This window comes from Rhopilema esculentum, chromosome 7 (genome assembly GCF_057945365.1).
Source record: "Rhopilema esculentum isolate cy_ngs chromosome 7, ASM5794536v1, whole genome shotgun sequence".
NCBI lineage: Eukaryota > Metazoa > Cnidaria > Scyphozoa > Rhizostomeae > Rhizostomatidae > Rhopilema > Rhopilema esculentum.
The window spans coordinates 1,944,356-1,959,791 of NC_142821.1; the positions used below are offsets into that span (position 1 = coordinate 1,944,356).

At 34.6% G+C, this 15,436-nt stretch overlaps 1 protein-coding gene across 2 annotated transcripts; it reads right to left on the bottom strand.

Moving 5' to 3' along the window:
• Positions 1–37: 37 nt before the first annotated feature.
• Positions 38–15,099, bottom strand: LOC135683993 (phosphorylase b kinase gamma catalytic chain, skeletal muscle/heart isoform). 2 transcript variants are annotated; one of them, XM_065199431.2, is made up of 13 exons: positions 15,020–15,099; positions 14,584–14,882; positions 13,335–13,510; positions 11,465–11,519; positions 9,444–9,509; positions 8,138–8,210; positions 7,630–7,720; positions 7,332–7,422; positions 6,506–6,535; positions 5,574–5,697; positions 4,425–4,508; positions 3,026–3,058; positions 38–1,979 (listed from the first exon to the last, which is right to left on the bottom strand). In XM_065199431.2, exons 2-13 carry the CDS (start codon positions 14,661–14,663, stop codon positions 1,620–1,622), a joined length of 1,263 nt encoding a protein of 420 aa, XP_065055503.1. In that variant the 5' UTR covers positions 14,664–14,882; positions 15,020–15,099; the 3' UTR covers positions 38–1,619. The 2 variants fall into 2 exon arrangements, with proteins under 2 accessions (XP_065055503.1, XP_065055502.1); XM_065199430.2 differs by having other exon boundaries at positions 14,584–15,096.
• Between the last annotated feature and the right edge of the window lie 337 nt (positions 15,100–15,436).

Sequence of the window (15,436 nt, forward strand, 5' to 3'; positions counted from 1 at the left end):
GCGCGCTTTAATCGAAAGATTTTCTGTAACAGAATGGAAGACTCGGCTATTTTACGAGAAATTGTTATTTCACAACATTATGAATCGTAAACACTTTCTGGCAAAGTTTTACTAATCACTAAAATGGAAATGTGGAGGCCAGAAGCATCTTTGGAACTTTTCCTTCTTTCTTCATTAGAAGACAGAAAAAGTAAATCTCGTTGTATCACTCTGTTTTGGCGCACAAGTGATGACCCTATAGCAGAGAGACTTTTTATACTTAACTTTGTTATGTTAAACATTTTCTAACAAAAGGAGGCAGCATAGAAACAAAGAGAAACAAAGAAAAACACATTTTTGTTACCAATTCTATTTGTCGTTTTGTGATACATGTGTATAACAATTACAAAACGACAGAATATTTCATAAATATAGCATAATAAGAACAAACAGTCATTAATACAAGTGCTTGGGTTCTTTTGAATTTACCCAGTTCCTATGATATCCGTGCTTGATGGGGCCATTTTCCGGGCAGACATACAAAGGTGTAGGGGAGGGGGGGGTGGAAGAAAGGGTGATCGGGGGACTAGGCAATGCTGTTGCCTCAAAACTAAACAAGGACTGAGGTTTTTGTTAGTACTTTTACATCTTTACACCGGAACAATATCTTGACATTGGGGAAGGTATTTTACTTACATGTCTAACCAGAAATTGTTTTTACACAACAAATCAAGACAAGTTCTTACACTCAAGGTTTGTTCCTTCTCTGACAATTGCACTTGAGATCAAAACTTTTTTCAACGGAATTCTTAGTATTGGTAAAGACCAGAGGTATGTGCGGGTATAGCTTGAATTAATTAGGACATCGACAGCAATGAACCTATTTGCATTGAAAAACTTGGAAAATAAATACACGGATAGATACTAGCTAGTTAGGCTACAACGAGTTTTCGACAGTTTTATATGGACATTGGTACAAAGAATTAACAGGGAATACGAACGAATATTGGAAATACAAGAACACCTAACACTTGGAAAATAAACAAACTGAAAGACGTAAAAACTTAAATAACAAATCATTTAAAACCACAAATAGGACGTTGTAAAAACTAGTCATCGGGGAGCTTCATCGATTTCACTTCAAGCCATAAATAGTTGTAAACACTGATATTTTTCCCAAAGAACAGACAAGTGAAAAATCTACAAATTTCTTGATGAAGTCTAGCATGCTTAAACATTTCAAGGTAGAAAGAGATTTTCTAAGAAAGTTTCGTTACTTTTTTATCTATGGAAATCCACATAAACATTAACGAGCTTTCTTGATGGAGGCCTAAGGTGAGATTCCTTAGACAAAAGTACACAAATGCTGTGCTTTAGGTCATGCCTGCAATGAAATCCAGTTTGATTTACTTTATCTTGGTATGGCTGCCCCATTCTAGAATCTTCCAACGGTTATCCAAGCAACTTTTCAATAACTGGCCGCTTATTTAAAGATTCTGTTTGTACCAACAAGCAGCTTCAAATTTGTTTTGACAGGCCTGACTTCTTAATGAACAACAGTCTCCTGTGTACCAAACGCGACTTTCTTTTGATCAAGCTGGTCAGATCAACAGCTGAATTTGGATAAAATCAGACTTTTGTTACCTGCTGCCTGAGCCATCTTCCCGCCTTTTTATGGCGTCGGTTAAATGCCGATAACTGCTGGCTTTTTTGATCCAGGGGCTATTCAGTTGATATAAAAATGATGGTATACTACTGTTACCGGACCTCCGGACCTCAAATTTCAAAGCGTTCTGAAACAAAGCCGCCCTGTTTTGATCCTGATCCGGCCACCGTTTCACCCAATGAGAATACATTTTGAAGGCACAGCTGTCAATCATCCTACGCACTGGTTTATAACCGTACGGATCTTTAATAACAGTTTCTTTAGTAGCAGGCTGGTGCCTTTTGTGGTACGTATAATACAGTTCTTTCATTGTGATAATTGCGACAGCAACCGCCTGAAATAAGAAGGAGGATTAAGAACTCTTAACATTTATTTAACAAGCGAAGATATAAAGAAACTAGACACTAATGATACTCATATTTAAGATTGCAAGCAGAATTTCGACGTCATTTTGTCGAAAAGAACCAAATAGTAAGGTAAACAAGTAAACCATTAGAAAGATAATAAGATTTAAATTTGAGCATACAAACGAATATGAAAGAGATTAAATTAGTCTTAGTCTGTTATTTCAAAGATGGATGGGGATTAATCAGATTGTGTTTGTAATCGTCTTCAAGGCAAAGCTGTAAACATGGGCCTAACTAGGCCATCTAAATGTAGAGTAGCAAGATTAAGATCATTTTGAAGACATTCCTGCGACATGTTGTTTTATTTTATTGAAGTTCTTTGCTAATCTACCACGGCTACAGATCTAAAAAAAGATCCTAGTTCAGTAAACACTGAATAAATATTATCCTTTTAAATATAGCTATGCAGATTCATAGAAAGACTTAAATATAAGGTTTACAAAAATCAATTATCCCCACAACGGTTAATAAAATCAAAGAAACGATTAGAAATTATGTGTGACAGGGCCTTTGCAAGCCTGCCTCTGACCCTGCCTCTGACCCTGCCTCTGACCCTGCCTCTGACCCTACCCATGAAACTGCCCCTGCCCCTGCTAAAGGTCGTTTTATAATAATGGGTTTGTTAATAAACAAAAGTAACTAAAATCAATATATACTCATAATTTGATTAACCAAATATACGGTGTGCTCCAAGAAGTTAATCGCTTTAATTATTCTAAGATGTGAATATTTGATGATGTTTTTGGGTAGCGTTATACAGCCTAAACTACAGTTCATATGCATCAAGTTATTTACAAAATAGCAGGTATTATGGACTGGATTCGGTAATTTTTGTGTATTGTGCCATCGTTGTTACGTAATATGATCAAATTTTTCTGAAAGATTAAGTTAATCTTAAGTGAGTGTTTAAATTACGTCTAACATATAGTTTTATACCGAAGAAATTATGAAAAGAACTTTGCAAATTTCTTACCTTGAACCTTCTTGTTGTTTTTGGTCTTGGTGTCTAGAGAAAAGAAAACACTTGAGTATTTTGCTGAACAAATATGTTTATTCAAACAGTGATGCGAAAAATCGAAATTGCCTGCAAGTTTAATGTGTACCATATTACTCTTGTATAAAAAGATCTACACCATTAATGAAGGGAGACTTATTAAAATACGTCTTATAGCCTCTAGACCAGTTGGAAATGAACGTTTGTAAAAACAGTTTACCCGAAAAGTCGTATCCCAGCAAAAATATTGCAGGGAAAAATGAATATAGTAGGAAAGGTTTCCAAAAGCCTTCCATTCGTATACTTATTTATTAAAGATTGAAAATCTCAACACGATCTGAACATACACCATAAGCCAAGTTTTGAGTCTACCTTCACTGGTTCATCTGATACTGGTTTTGAGGGCAACTGAAGGACACTTCCTAAATGCACACCATTCAACCAGTCATCGCTCACCAGAACCCCTTGTTTATTCTCAATCAGCATTTTGCTGTACTATCAATTCCCAATCAGAATGGTTTTTAACTTTAGATGGCTTAAAAACATGCGAGTAACCAATTCGTTCGAAAATCCTCACTCACTTCACCCACAGCAAACGTACATGTCACTAGCTTACTCTCTTAATACAACAAAACATCCCTTTTATATCCCAAGTTCGCGTGTATTTTTTGCATGCCTTGAACACAAACACCAGCGTCTGAGAAAACTTGAGGGGAGGTAAAATTCCTTGCACAGCATTCGCCATTGAATTGAATACCCCGTCGCTAAGCAGCATTTGAATGTTTTTCGGTACTGCAAAAATTTACAGCTGTTTGCTTCTAATTATAAATCGCCATCAGACAATTGATTGTTATGCAATATTGCTGAGAAATGAAAGCAGAAAAACCAAGAGCATTTAATTTAACGATGCGTGTTCATTTGAGAACAGCGAGAAGACATTTCAAGGTTGTTTGCCAACTCAGAACACGATCAGATGTGGTTAAAGAAAAGCGAGTTGAAGAAATGAATTACCAAACAAGGACGGTATTGCTTTAACGGTATAAAAATCGAATATCTAAGGCAACGAGAACAAAAAAAATGCTACTGCTTAAAAGAAGGAGTATTTTTAAAACACTTTTCAAGGTTCTTTCTTGTAAATAGTTTCCACTAGTTTTTCTATGCAATTGCCTTTTCCTATGAGCAGCCCCTGTTCAACCAACTTTCTTTTTAACTGCCCTTTTGGTTTGGTGTTGTGTAAACGGTGCTTGTTTCAAAATGAATCAATTACCTCAGGCTGAACTAAAGTAGATTTTTGTTGTAAAAGGGATGGGTTATAAAGTTACTAATGTTTGCAAAACACTTTAACGTGAGATTGGTCTTTCAAAGGTCGTTTACTTACAGCCAAGCCTTCAAACCAAGGATGACACAAAGCTTGGTCCGCCGAGATTCTCAATTTCGGATCGACCACTAGTAGTTTCCTTATCTGAAATAGAAAAAACTGCATTAAAAATAGGCATTTTCATCAGAGCTAAATACTTGTAAAAATTACTGGCTTATCGGCCTGCCATGCAGTGCTCGATGCCGTGTAGGCTTGAAATGTACAGACGATTTCAAGGAGTTTTAGCAAAGAGAATCAAAGGCTCTATAATAGCATTAAAGATGCAATATAAATTTCATAGCATTGCATTTGTAAGTTTCTTCAGACAAAACAAATATAGTATCAGATACAGTGAGAGAGATACCGGATGCAAATTCCTCGAATATACCAGGAACAAAAACATGTATGAAAAAAGGAAATTTTTTATCTTGTTTGATCGATTGCTATTTTTTTCTAGGTGTAATTTATGACAACGAACAAGCAATGAAGTAACAAAAACTCCGGGTAATCGACAAAAAACAAAAACCGTTTAAATAGTTACAAACTAGACTATCTCTAATGGAACATATATCAACAAATGAATAGAAATGTAACACATACCTAGGATCAGTAAAACGAAAGTTGTAATATATACAAAGTAGTGGATATAATGTCAATGTCTCGTCTTTGAAGGTCAATGTTTCTGTCCCGTCATGTCGATGTTTTGATAAAAGCTACCACTCAAACTCAGCTGATTATTTAATACATTTAAAATTAAACGAGAGTTCTATAGCAGCAATACCAATAAAGAAAATTGAAAAATCATGAGAAAAAGTGCAGCAAAAAGCTAGGTTCATAGATAGCTGTATGTGGTGTGCCAAGTGTCGCATCAAATGGCTGTGTTTAGAAAATTGAAAAGTGGTTGACAGTCGTCTAATTATCACATGTCTGAAAATTGAGTTCTTGTGGTGTCAGGGTAAACCAGTTGTTAGACTTTCAAACTAAGTTCAGGAAAACAGTCTGCAGACATTTGCTCGCATGTGAGCTGAGCTATGCATCAAAAGCACAGTTACATAATAAGAACAGAACTGAATTAAGTCACTGTCACAAAAATGGCCTGTAAAAAGTAAATGGAGCAAAAAGAATAAAAGATGGAGGTGATTGTAACCATGAAGATATGAAAAAACATACCAGGTCTTTAGGAGCTTCAGATATGTCATCCCATTCCGGACTTCCAAACTTATACTTCCCTTCTGTTATATTCTTTATCATTTGCATCTGCTTTCTATGCCAAAAAGGAGCAAATCCAACCAACCTAAAAGGAAAATTGATCATAATTTTCTGTTACCAAAGAAAAAACATTCAGCGATATTCACTTAATAATTAGCTGTATATAACTTATTTTGAACTAATACATGATGATAAAAAATCAACCTTTGAAACAGTCCAATATATTTGCGAACCTGTGAACTTCCAAATTAACATTTCATTTGTGCACTTTTTTTAGGCTCATATACCATAGATCATTGAGCAATTACTGCACATGGACCAGTCAAAAAGTTTCCTAAATTCAGTTTAAATCGTTGGATTTCAAAAGGGATCTTGACACGTGATCTCAAAAACAACTACTTTAAATCCTTGAATGAGCACTGCCTCTAAAACAGTCAAAATTTGAAGAGTACCCCCTCCAATGAGCACGCCATTCGTCAAATAAGTGCATGCAGGTGCACTGGTAACGTAAGGCTTGAAGAGAAATATCGCTTAGACTATCACAAATCATTTAAAACAAAATATGGTTCCCTAGCTAGGCTTGTGTGAGATAAAATGTAAACTGAAAGCGTGTGTTTTTTAATTATATCCTCTGAAGTTCATTGTTTACAATTTTCTAATGATCTAAATTTGTAACACATGACTTGCAGTAATAGATCAAGGATCTACGGTATAGGAGCCTGAAAGATGTGATCAAATGAAAACAAATCACGATTGAGCTTGTTTTGAAATAATCCATATCAAAGACCTTTCATGCCATTTCTGGCCTGGCCTTTATGAAACTTAGTAATTGGAATCAAGTTTGACACATCAAATATTTGAAAATGAAGAACAAAAAAGTTGAAAATACATACAGTGTATAAAGTATAACTCCACAAGCCCATCTGAAATTCAATAAAAATTGAAGGTTACACAAGAAAAACAAACCTGATACAAGCTGATTTGACCAAGTAAAAAAGTATCTTATTATCAAAATTGAAGTATCTTACAATGATAGATAGAAAAATCAATAATATTTGTTAGTTCCCAAGGGCCCACCTGCTGCCCTCTATAACATTAGGAATTACTGCCAGTAGTCAATGGAACTGACAAAGATATTACATAAGAGTATTTTGTGGAACGAATTCTCAGCTATGAAAGCTATAAAACTGCTGAAAAGTAGTTTCACAGTGAGATACTGATAAAATCTAGGGCATACAACACCTAAAAGATTTTGCTTAGCATCAAGAGAACTCCTGAGCTTTAATGATTGCTTATCAAAATTCACAAAATTGCTCTGCAACACTTGAAAATTGCTAATTAATTTACCAGGTATTATGGTAAGAAATAAAGTTTCAAATTTGCATTAAGAGTAGAAATGCAGTAAGATATAATGAAATAAAACTAATATTTGAAATCTGCACTTTCTTTATAGTCAGAAGACCAATTTTCATTGCTACGACTTAAGCAGATAAAATGTTATCTTTATGTTAAGAAAATAACACAAAGCTTAAAATTTTATGGAAAACATCCAAAATTCTAAACAGCTAAACTTTTGAAGAAATTTAGACTACCAAGTTTTCAATTTTGTCATAATTAGTTATTAAGTCCAGGGTATGTAAAAATGAATGCATTCTGGAAACATCATGGTTACAGCCTCTAGATTAGCCGACTCATTCATAATTAATTTGCAGTACTTACAAGTCAACCTCTTTTCCATATCCAGGCATATTTTCAAACATGTAACATTTGAGGGTTTCTGGTGCAAGGTAGCCATATGTTCCACAAAATTCTAAAAATCAAAATTGGATACAATGATGTATTAATTAATTAAAACAAACAGGGTTTTATTAGAGAGAATCTAAAATCAGTGAAAATTTGCTTCAAAGTAGGTATATATATGAATAACTTACTGTTAAATAAAATATGGTTCTACTAGAAGGAATCATGGTTAAAGATAAAGAGTAACAAGGATGCAACTTCACTAAAGATACCTTACCTCTAACAGTTTCATCTGGTTCCAGCATCACAGCAAAACCAAAATCTGTTATAACTATTTTGTTTTCATTGTCAAACAGTATGTTTTCTGGCTGTGTATAATAGAAGTTAAATATAATTAAGAGGAAGTTGACAGCTCACAATTTTGTAAGCTACTCACAATTTCAGCATTGACTTTTGTTATAATCAACATAATTAAATTCAGATAGTCATAATTAGAAATAATTAATAAACATTTGTTTTGTGCCAACAAAAGCTGAGTTGAGAACAACTTTTTTCCAATTCATAATAAATAATGATACCCTGAAATTAGAATAAACAAGAATATTTTCTGAAACAAAGCTGGTTGAATGGATTTACTAAAATTAAGTCTTCTCGGCATACTAGTGCAGGTTGAAAGTCAGTTGGATCATAAAGAAAAATGACAAACCTTATCTTGAAAAACATATCTATTGAGCATATCTTGAAAAAAAATTACAATGTCAAAAAATTTAGATACTTAAAAGTACCTTGAGATCTCTATGTACAACACCATTATTATGCATATGAGCAACTGCACTAAATATTTGGCACATTATTTTCCTATAAGAGATAAATAATTAAAGACAATTGTGAGCGTTCTTGTTTCATAAATTATGAAATAACACTTAACTCTAAAGAAATGATGTCGGTTTGTTTCTTATTCAAGCTGAATAATCACAAACTGAAAGTTGCAAATGGTTAGCATTCTTGACAACGTTTGTCAGTAAACTTGGTAATAATGTAGAAGTTAAAATTGATACAGAATATTCATAATTGATACATAATTAATTGATACAGGGCTTTTTGTTTAAAGTGAGCGATCACTCATGATCGTATCAGCACTCATGCAAACCCAACCATGCAAGCGTTTGATTGCTTGTGCAAAACAGTAAACTGTGAGGGATAAATGTTTCATCAATTAACACATTTCAATTCCTCTTTTGTGACCCAAGCAAGTGAAATAGATGATGCAAAGCTGGTATATCAAAACACAGGAAATATAAGCAACCTGAATTGACCACATCTCGACAAAAAAATGCAATTGAAAAGTCAAATCCACCACAAATTTTTAATAATACTCTAGGGATACTATAGAAATGCTTAAAGCATATGGTATTTTAATTTCATTAGTCTTTGGAACATCGTCTATGCAGTTAGTGTCTTTAAAAAAGTTTGATACTCCATTTTGTGATCATCCAGGACTAACCCTTATATGACCATCGTAATAAGCATAAAATTCATAAACTAAGCATATCCAATTGGTTATTTAATCTTATAACAAGGTTATGCGGTTTTTATAAACATTATGGATGCTTTTAGCATTATTGATTTTTCATTCTTAACATTTGTTATCTTTGTATTTGTATTTCTATTTGTTTCTACCTAGCATCCGAAGGTAGTTTTTAGGACACTGAGAAGCTTATGCTTATCGAACACTGTCCTGGTCTCTCCTCTCACTGTGATGACACCTCATGATTCCTATGCCTGGAATTACAGAGAGCTGGTGACTCTCCTCACTCTGGGTGAACGTTTGGTCATGCCAGGGACTTAAACTACGGACCCTTGGGTCTGTAGTCAGCTTCTCTAACAACTGAGCCATTCTTGCACCTTATGATATTCCCTTGGAGCGATTGGAGAAATAACGAGAATGTTAAGTCACTCATGTGGAAAATTTCTTATGAAAAAGGCCTGCTGATATTGGCAAAAATAACCTCTAGTTGCTTATAACCAGTAAAAAAATTCTTATTCTACTTGACAAAACATGTAGGAGAGCCTTCATTATTAATTATTTACCTTGTTTCTTTCTCTGAAATTGTAACTACTCTTGTGAGATAGTCAAACAACTCTCCACCAGGAGCTCTAAAAGTAATGAAGGAACAGTCAGGGAAATGCATGGATAAAAATATATATTAGTGATGTTAAGGTCTGCTAAGGACTTTGTGTCATGTAAAATTTGTCAAAGATGGAGCTGATGGGGGTTTATCATGACAAGTTTTTCAATTCTGCTGCCTGTAGCTGTTAATTTGTACATTGTTTGAAGTGTTTCTAAAGAACCAAAAATAAATTCAGTCTTATTTCATTTATTCAAATGGTCTACTTCTATTTGAAATTTAGCTACTACTTTTAATTGTACTCGTTTTCAACTTTGTATCATGGGTACCATGTTCCATCTTAAAAATCAACTAAAACTACCTAGTAAAATATCCGTTCCAGATATTGGCACCAGCTAGTCCATGAATTAGCTGATGAAAAAGCCAGACAATTCATCAATGTTACAAAGATCGACACGCCTGCTGATTGCTACACAGGTCATAAGCTTCTTCTTTGTGAATGTCCCATTGTAATTAAAAAGAAAAAGAGGACAACAAAAGTGTTCACTTAAACTAGATACTATCACAAGTGAAGTGAGAAGAAAAAACTTGAAAATTTTATTGACGAACAACTTCCGGAATAAAAAAGAATCCTGGTTACACCTCTAAGAAATCCTTCAATGTGCTGCAAAGTATGTATTTGACAAGAAAATGAGAAAGGTTGTAGACTGGTTTTATGACCAAGAGGATGAAATTCGACATCTGTTGAAAGATAGGAAACTAATTGCTGACAAGCAAGCACTGAGAGATGAATCAAAGCTCAAGAATGAATGGTTTCAGCAAAAAGCAGAAGAAGCAGAAAGATACTCCAACGAGAAGAATCACAGAGAGTTCTATGCAACACTAAAAGCTGTGTATGGTCCCAAATCTATTAACGTCCATCCAGTAAGAGCAAAGGATGGCGGGCTTTTTGGCTAAAGAAAATATAAAGAACAGTTGGGTTGAACATTTTAGTGAGCTTCTTAATCAACAAAATTATGTTGATCTGGACATGATGACATAGAGCAAAAACCAATCATTGAAAAATTGGATGAGCCTATCACTCTGGAGGAAATAGAAAAAGCAATCAATAACACCAAGCTCAAAAAGAGCTCAGGACCTGATGGCACTATACCAGAGGTGCTTGTTTATGGTGGCAATTTTTGAACGATCATTCTTTTAGGCAATTTTTAATCATATCTGGATAACAGAAGTTATGCCATCCGACTTTACTGATGCCAACATTTGCATCCTTTTAAAGAGAGGAAGTAGAAACCAATGTGGAAACTATCGAGGCATATCTCTTCTCAATGTGGAAACTATCGAGGCATATCTCTTCTCAATGTGGAAACTATCAAGGCATATCTTACTACAAGAACTTCACAGTATAGTGGAGGATGTTTACCGTGAATCACAATCAGGTTATAGAGAGGGCAGAAGCACCATTGATGGGATATTTACTCTCAGACAAATATTGGAGAAATGTAGACAGATGGTGGTCTAGTTCTAAGATTCAAAGATACAATGAAAGATATTTTGAAAAGAGGTGGAATTCTTGACATATAGAGCGGCATTGTTACTGATAGGGTAGAGTGGCAGAAATTAATCAGTAATGCATGTGCAAAGATCAATAATGATAGGAAGGAAGATAATAAAGGAAAAAGACAAAAACGAGATCAAAAACGTCAGAAGAACTGGCATTCGTTGTATTGAACTTTAGTTGAATTTCTTTTTTTGTTCTCATACTTTGTGTTATGCCTGCATTGGGTCTTAGGCATGTATATATTTATTTATTTACAATTGACTGCTTCTAAAAGACCATCTGCATTGATGCATTTTTCAGATGTATTATTCAATTCATCAATTGTGTAAAAGTAGTTTCTCAAGCTATTTATTTCATGTAAAAACTTTCATGTATTCGCAATAATAAAACTGTTTTATTTTATTTGCATTTGCAGTACTTACAATTCAAAAACCAGGAAGAAGAATGCTGCACTTTCATAAACATCTACCAGTTTAACTGTTAAAAAGAATACAGAATAAAAAAAATAGTCAACAAATCAACTTAAAAATTGCTTTTACAGTTGAAAATTAATTCAAGAAAGCTAACTTGTACACCTTAAATGTAGGAGGATGGCTTGTTGTAGGTCATTCAATACTAGACAAAAAAATGCAAATCTGGTTAAAAAATTAACAAACGATAGTTACACCCAAGAGGACTTTTTGATACCGCACTGTATATTTTAACACAACTTATGAGGATTATCATGAGGACAGACCAAATACTTTCTAGATTTTGGGTATTACTCATTAAAATTGCTTGTGGAATAAAATGTTCAAGTTTATGTCAATTTAAACAAGTTTAATGCATAAAAACCATGCCAGATTTGTTTTATTTTTAAGAGTAAAAGGTAACATGTGGCATATGCCAATAGATAAAAAATCTGTGAAGAATCTATGATTTCACAATTCTTGTTGAACTGAACGAATTCAAAAATTAAATGTAAAAAGGTTTAGAGTGACACTTTGAAATGCCTACCAGTGCAGGCACAGCGAAGCGTTGAGAAAAGTGAAGGGTCTAAAAAAATGGAAAGGCTAAAATAAAATAAAAAGAGGCTTTACTGGTGGTTCACTTTTTACTATTTTGCATTTTTTGCAAAAAGTGGGATTAGTATTTAGTTAGTATTGGCTAAAGACCCCCCAGCCCCCTCCCTCCTGCTCCCCATTGCCTGAAGTGTCTGATTCCATGACTTGGAGAAACCATTGTGCTATCTTTAATTCAATACTATGTTAAAATTGATGTTTACCTATTTAACAAGCTGCAAATTATATATATATTATGCACATATCCCCTTAGATTTATCAGTATGCATCAGCAGACAGAGGCGGATCCAGAGTGAGTTCCTTGGTGCACAGAACTCAGTCTGTTTTCCGACATATGGCTAAAAATAGTGTTGCCTGAAACAAGTAATATTTAAGCTAAAAAAGCAAAACCTAAAAATTCTAAGTTTCATCACAGTCTCTTCAAAATCTTAAAATTTCCAGTTTGATGTAATTTGATAGCCCTTTTCGTTCCCTCTTCTCGTCGAGATTTTGAAACAATTTTCCAGACACTATGGAGGACAACAGCAGTCAATTCTAGAACTCGAAAATGAATACTTTGTGCCTTGGAAGACAATGAATTGAAACAATGGAATTTTTGTTTGAAACACAGATGGAACTCGGTCAAAACAGCAGCTGGAACTCGGAAATGATACCATATTTGCAAGAGATTTGTACAATAGCCAGTAGTTAATTGGCTACCTATTGTTTTTTTGTTCTTATTGTTAAAACATTGAATTCGAAATGGCAACTGCAGATGTGTTATAGGCCCTTATTGTGAATTCTCAGCTGCATTAACTACCTTGGTTTTAAATTGCAGTCTTAAAAGGCACGGGAGACCTATGCTCAGGCGGAACACCATATTTTGATGAATATGCTGGTGTCTACAGAGGAAAAACAACAAATTGCGGGCAAAACAACAGGGAAAAACTTTTCTGTGGCATTCAAGACAAACAAAAGGGTATTTAGAGAACGAGGGGGGTTGCAAAAAAGTTCACAGAGGCACTGTCTTCTGTCAGAAAGAAATCTTGAATAAAGATTTAGAGAGCAGTGTGTACCTACCCCTCCCTTCCCCCTTATGGTACCAAAATGCATAAACATGATTAGTAATGTTGTTTTAGGCACAATTATCAATGCATTATCTGAAAGACCCTAGCCTTGGCCTGGAACTCAGTCAGGTTTTTTGCTGGATCCACCCCTGGCAGATATGTTTTTTTGTTAATAATAAACTTACTTATATTTTGGTGTCCAGCAACTCTTCCAAGAGTGTTTATCTCTGTCTTGACTTGCTGCTCCTCATCACGGCCTTTCATTGCTTTCCCCTTTTCACTATATCTGTCAATTATCTTCACAGCAAATTCTCTTCCAGTTTCTTTGTTTACACATCTTCTTACAACACTTGATAAGCCACTATAAAACAGGAAAAATAATAATAATTCTGTCAACATAGAAAAGAACACACTACAAAAATGCTAAATTTTGTCAAAATTAGGAAGTGACTTCAATACTCTTACGAGATTAAGAGAAAAATAGTGATTTTATTGATGGATCTAAATAAAATTATATTATTACTATTCATTTTCAAAAGCAGTGGCAGGTGCAAAGTTTTCAAGGCTGAAATTCACAATCGGTACATCCCTTTTATCTGGAAAAAATCAAACAGCAAACACTGCCTTGCTATTCTTTGGTAATTCGTTAGCTTTAGATATAAGGAAAAGAAAACCACACTCTAATAGACGGTAATTAATGAACACACCCTATACACGCCCCCTTTTTGGAATTCCAAACACCAATTAACAGGATTAGCGCATTACTACAACGAAGTATATTTTGAACATTTACAGATGAAACAAAATTTGCTAGATAAGTATTCCAATTTGTCAGAAAAACAACACTTGCGACATTTAGGAAAAAGGTATATTTGACACCATAGTCAAATATTTTATCGTTTTAATCGTGGTTCGCCCGCCTTAGACTTTGTTAATGTCTCACTCAATTCATTAATGGAAGAATAGAGAAAGCAACAACGAGCAAAGCATATCAATGACGCTGGGTAATCTGCAAAGGCATCAAAATTTCTTTATTTATTATTCTATTGAGCAATTTTTAAAACATTATTTGCTGACGTTACTTGTGTAGGTTCCTATGTTGTTGGTTTCTGGCTCTCTGCGCCAGTCTTGGTTGCTACAAAAGTCTAATAAAAACCCATATACCATAAATTTTGGTAATTTCTTAAGTTAATGTGTTACCATAGTTTTTGTGGAATATGTTGAACGTACCTAAAGGGAAAATGCTACAGACTCTAGAAGCGATTTCTGGAAAGTGGGAAGCTCGCTGTCAATCGTGTCGGTTAGAAAATGATGGGAAGAAATTGGTTGCTTCAAACTACGCCAGACTGTTGCCTAAAAACATTACGTTCTAGCGTTTTAATCGATTTCGGTTCCATAAAAACTTAATAAATTTCAAGCTTTATTTATACTTGCCTTCCCAAAGTCTCCTTTGGTTCGTATTTTTCGTAAAAACCTCTCGGCTCATCTTTGCTTATTTCCGCATCAAAATCCATCTTTGCAACACACGTCGTGTATCGTTGGTCTGAGCAAACTACACAGACTCCACTGGTAATATTCTGGAAAGCAACACTCCCTAAAGTCTATACAGCATGCTTTCTGACGCTACAAGCAAGCATCTGCCCGATAGAAGAATATCAAACAGCTTTCTCCAGGTGTTGAGTGATGCCTTGTATGTTGTCCGTCGAAACTAGACGGAAGACCTCATGTATGGCCTAAATTGGTCGAGGACAAAGAAATAATCATCACAAACGGAGGCTCGCCAATTCCATATAACAAGCAGAAAAGCTGCAGCAGCTTAAAGACAGTCCAACTTATTGAAAATTATAAAAAATTAAGATAACAAGCATACAAGCCGGCAAAACTTGAAGGCTCGAATGTACCAGCCACTTCCCCGGTCACGTACACCAGACAGCGATAAACAAGATAATTGCCATCTGCCTCGTGGTTATAGCAATTCAGTACCATTTTCTGTTTTCGATCATTGGCATTTTTAAGCCAAAGATTTGAAGACATCCCATGTTTTATACGAAAAACTTAAATAATTACTTGTTTAGTTCCATTTTTAACTTCAGTTTGGGTTTCGTATATATGTTAATCTCGAAACATCCCATTTAAAGTTAAAAAAATAGGTAGAGCACAGTCAAGCCAGATGGCTCAAAATATTACCAAATCTGTAAAAAACAAAGAAATTAGCCAACTTTACCAAATTCTGATGAAAGCTAAAATGGTAGTAATTGGAATAATAGATTTCTTGGGGTTGATTGTG

Coding starts and splice junctions, on each gene's coding strand:
- LOC135683993 (XM_065199431.2), bottom strand. CDS start 14,663: ATGGATTTTGATGCGGAAATAAGCAAAGATGAGCCGAGAGGTTTTTAC. Junction 8,211..9,443: donor ATTTCAGAGAAAGAAACAAG/GTAAATAATTAA, acceptor TATCTCTTATAG/GAAAATAATGTGCCAAATAT. Junction 6,536..7,331: donor TATGGAAAAGAGGTTGACTT/GTAAGTACTGCA, acceptor ATTGAATTTCAG/ATGGGCTTGTGGAGTTATAC.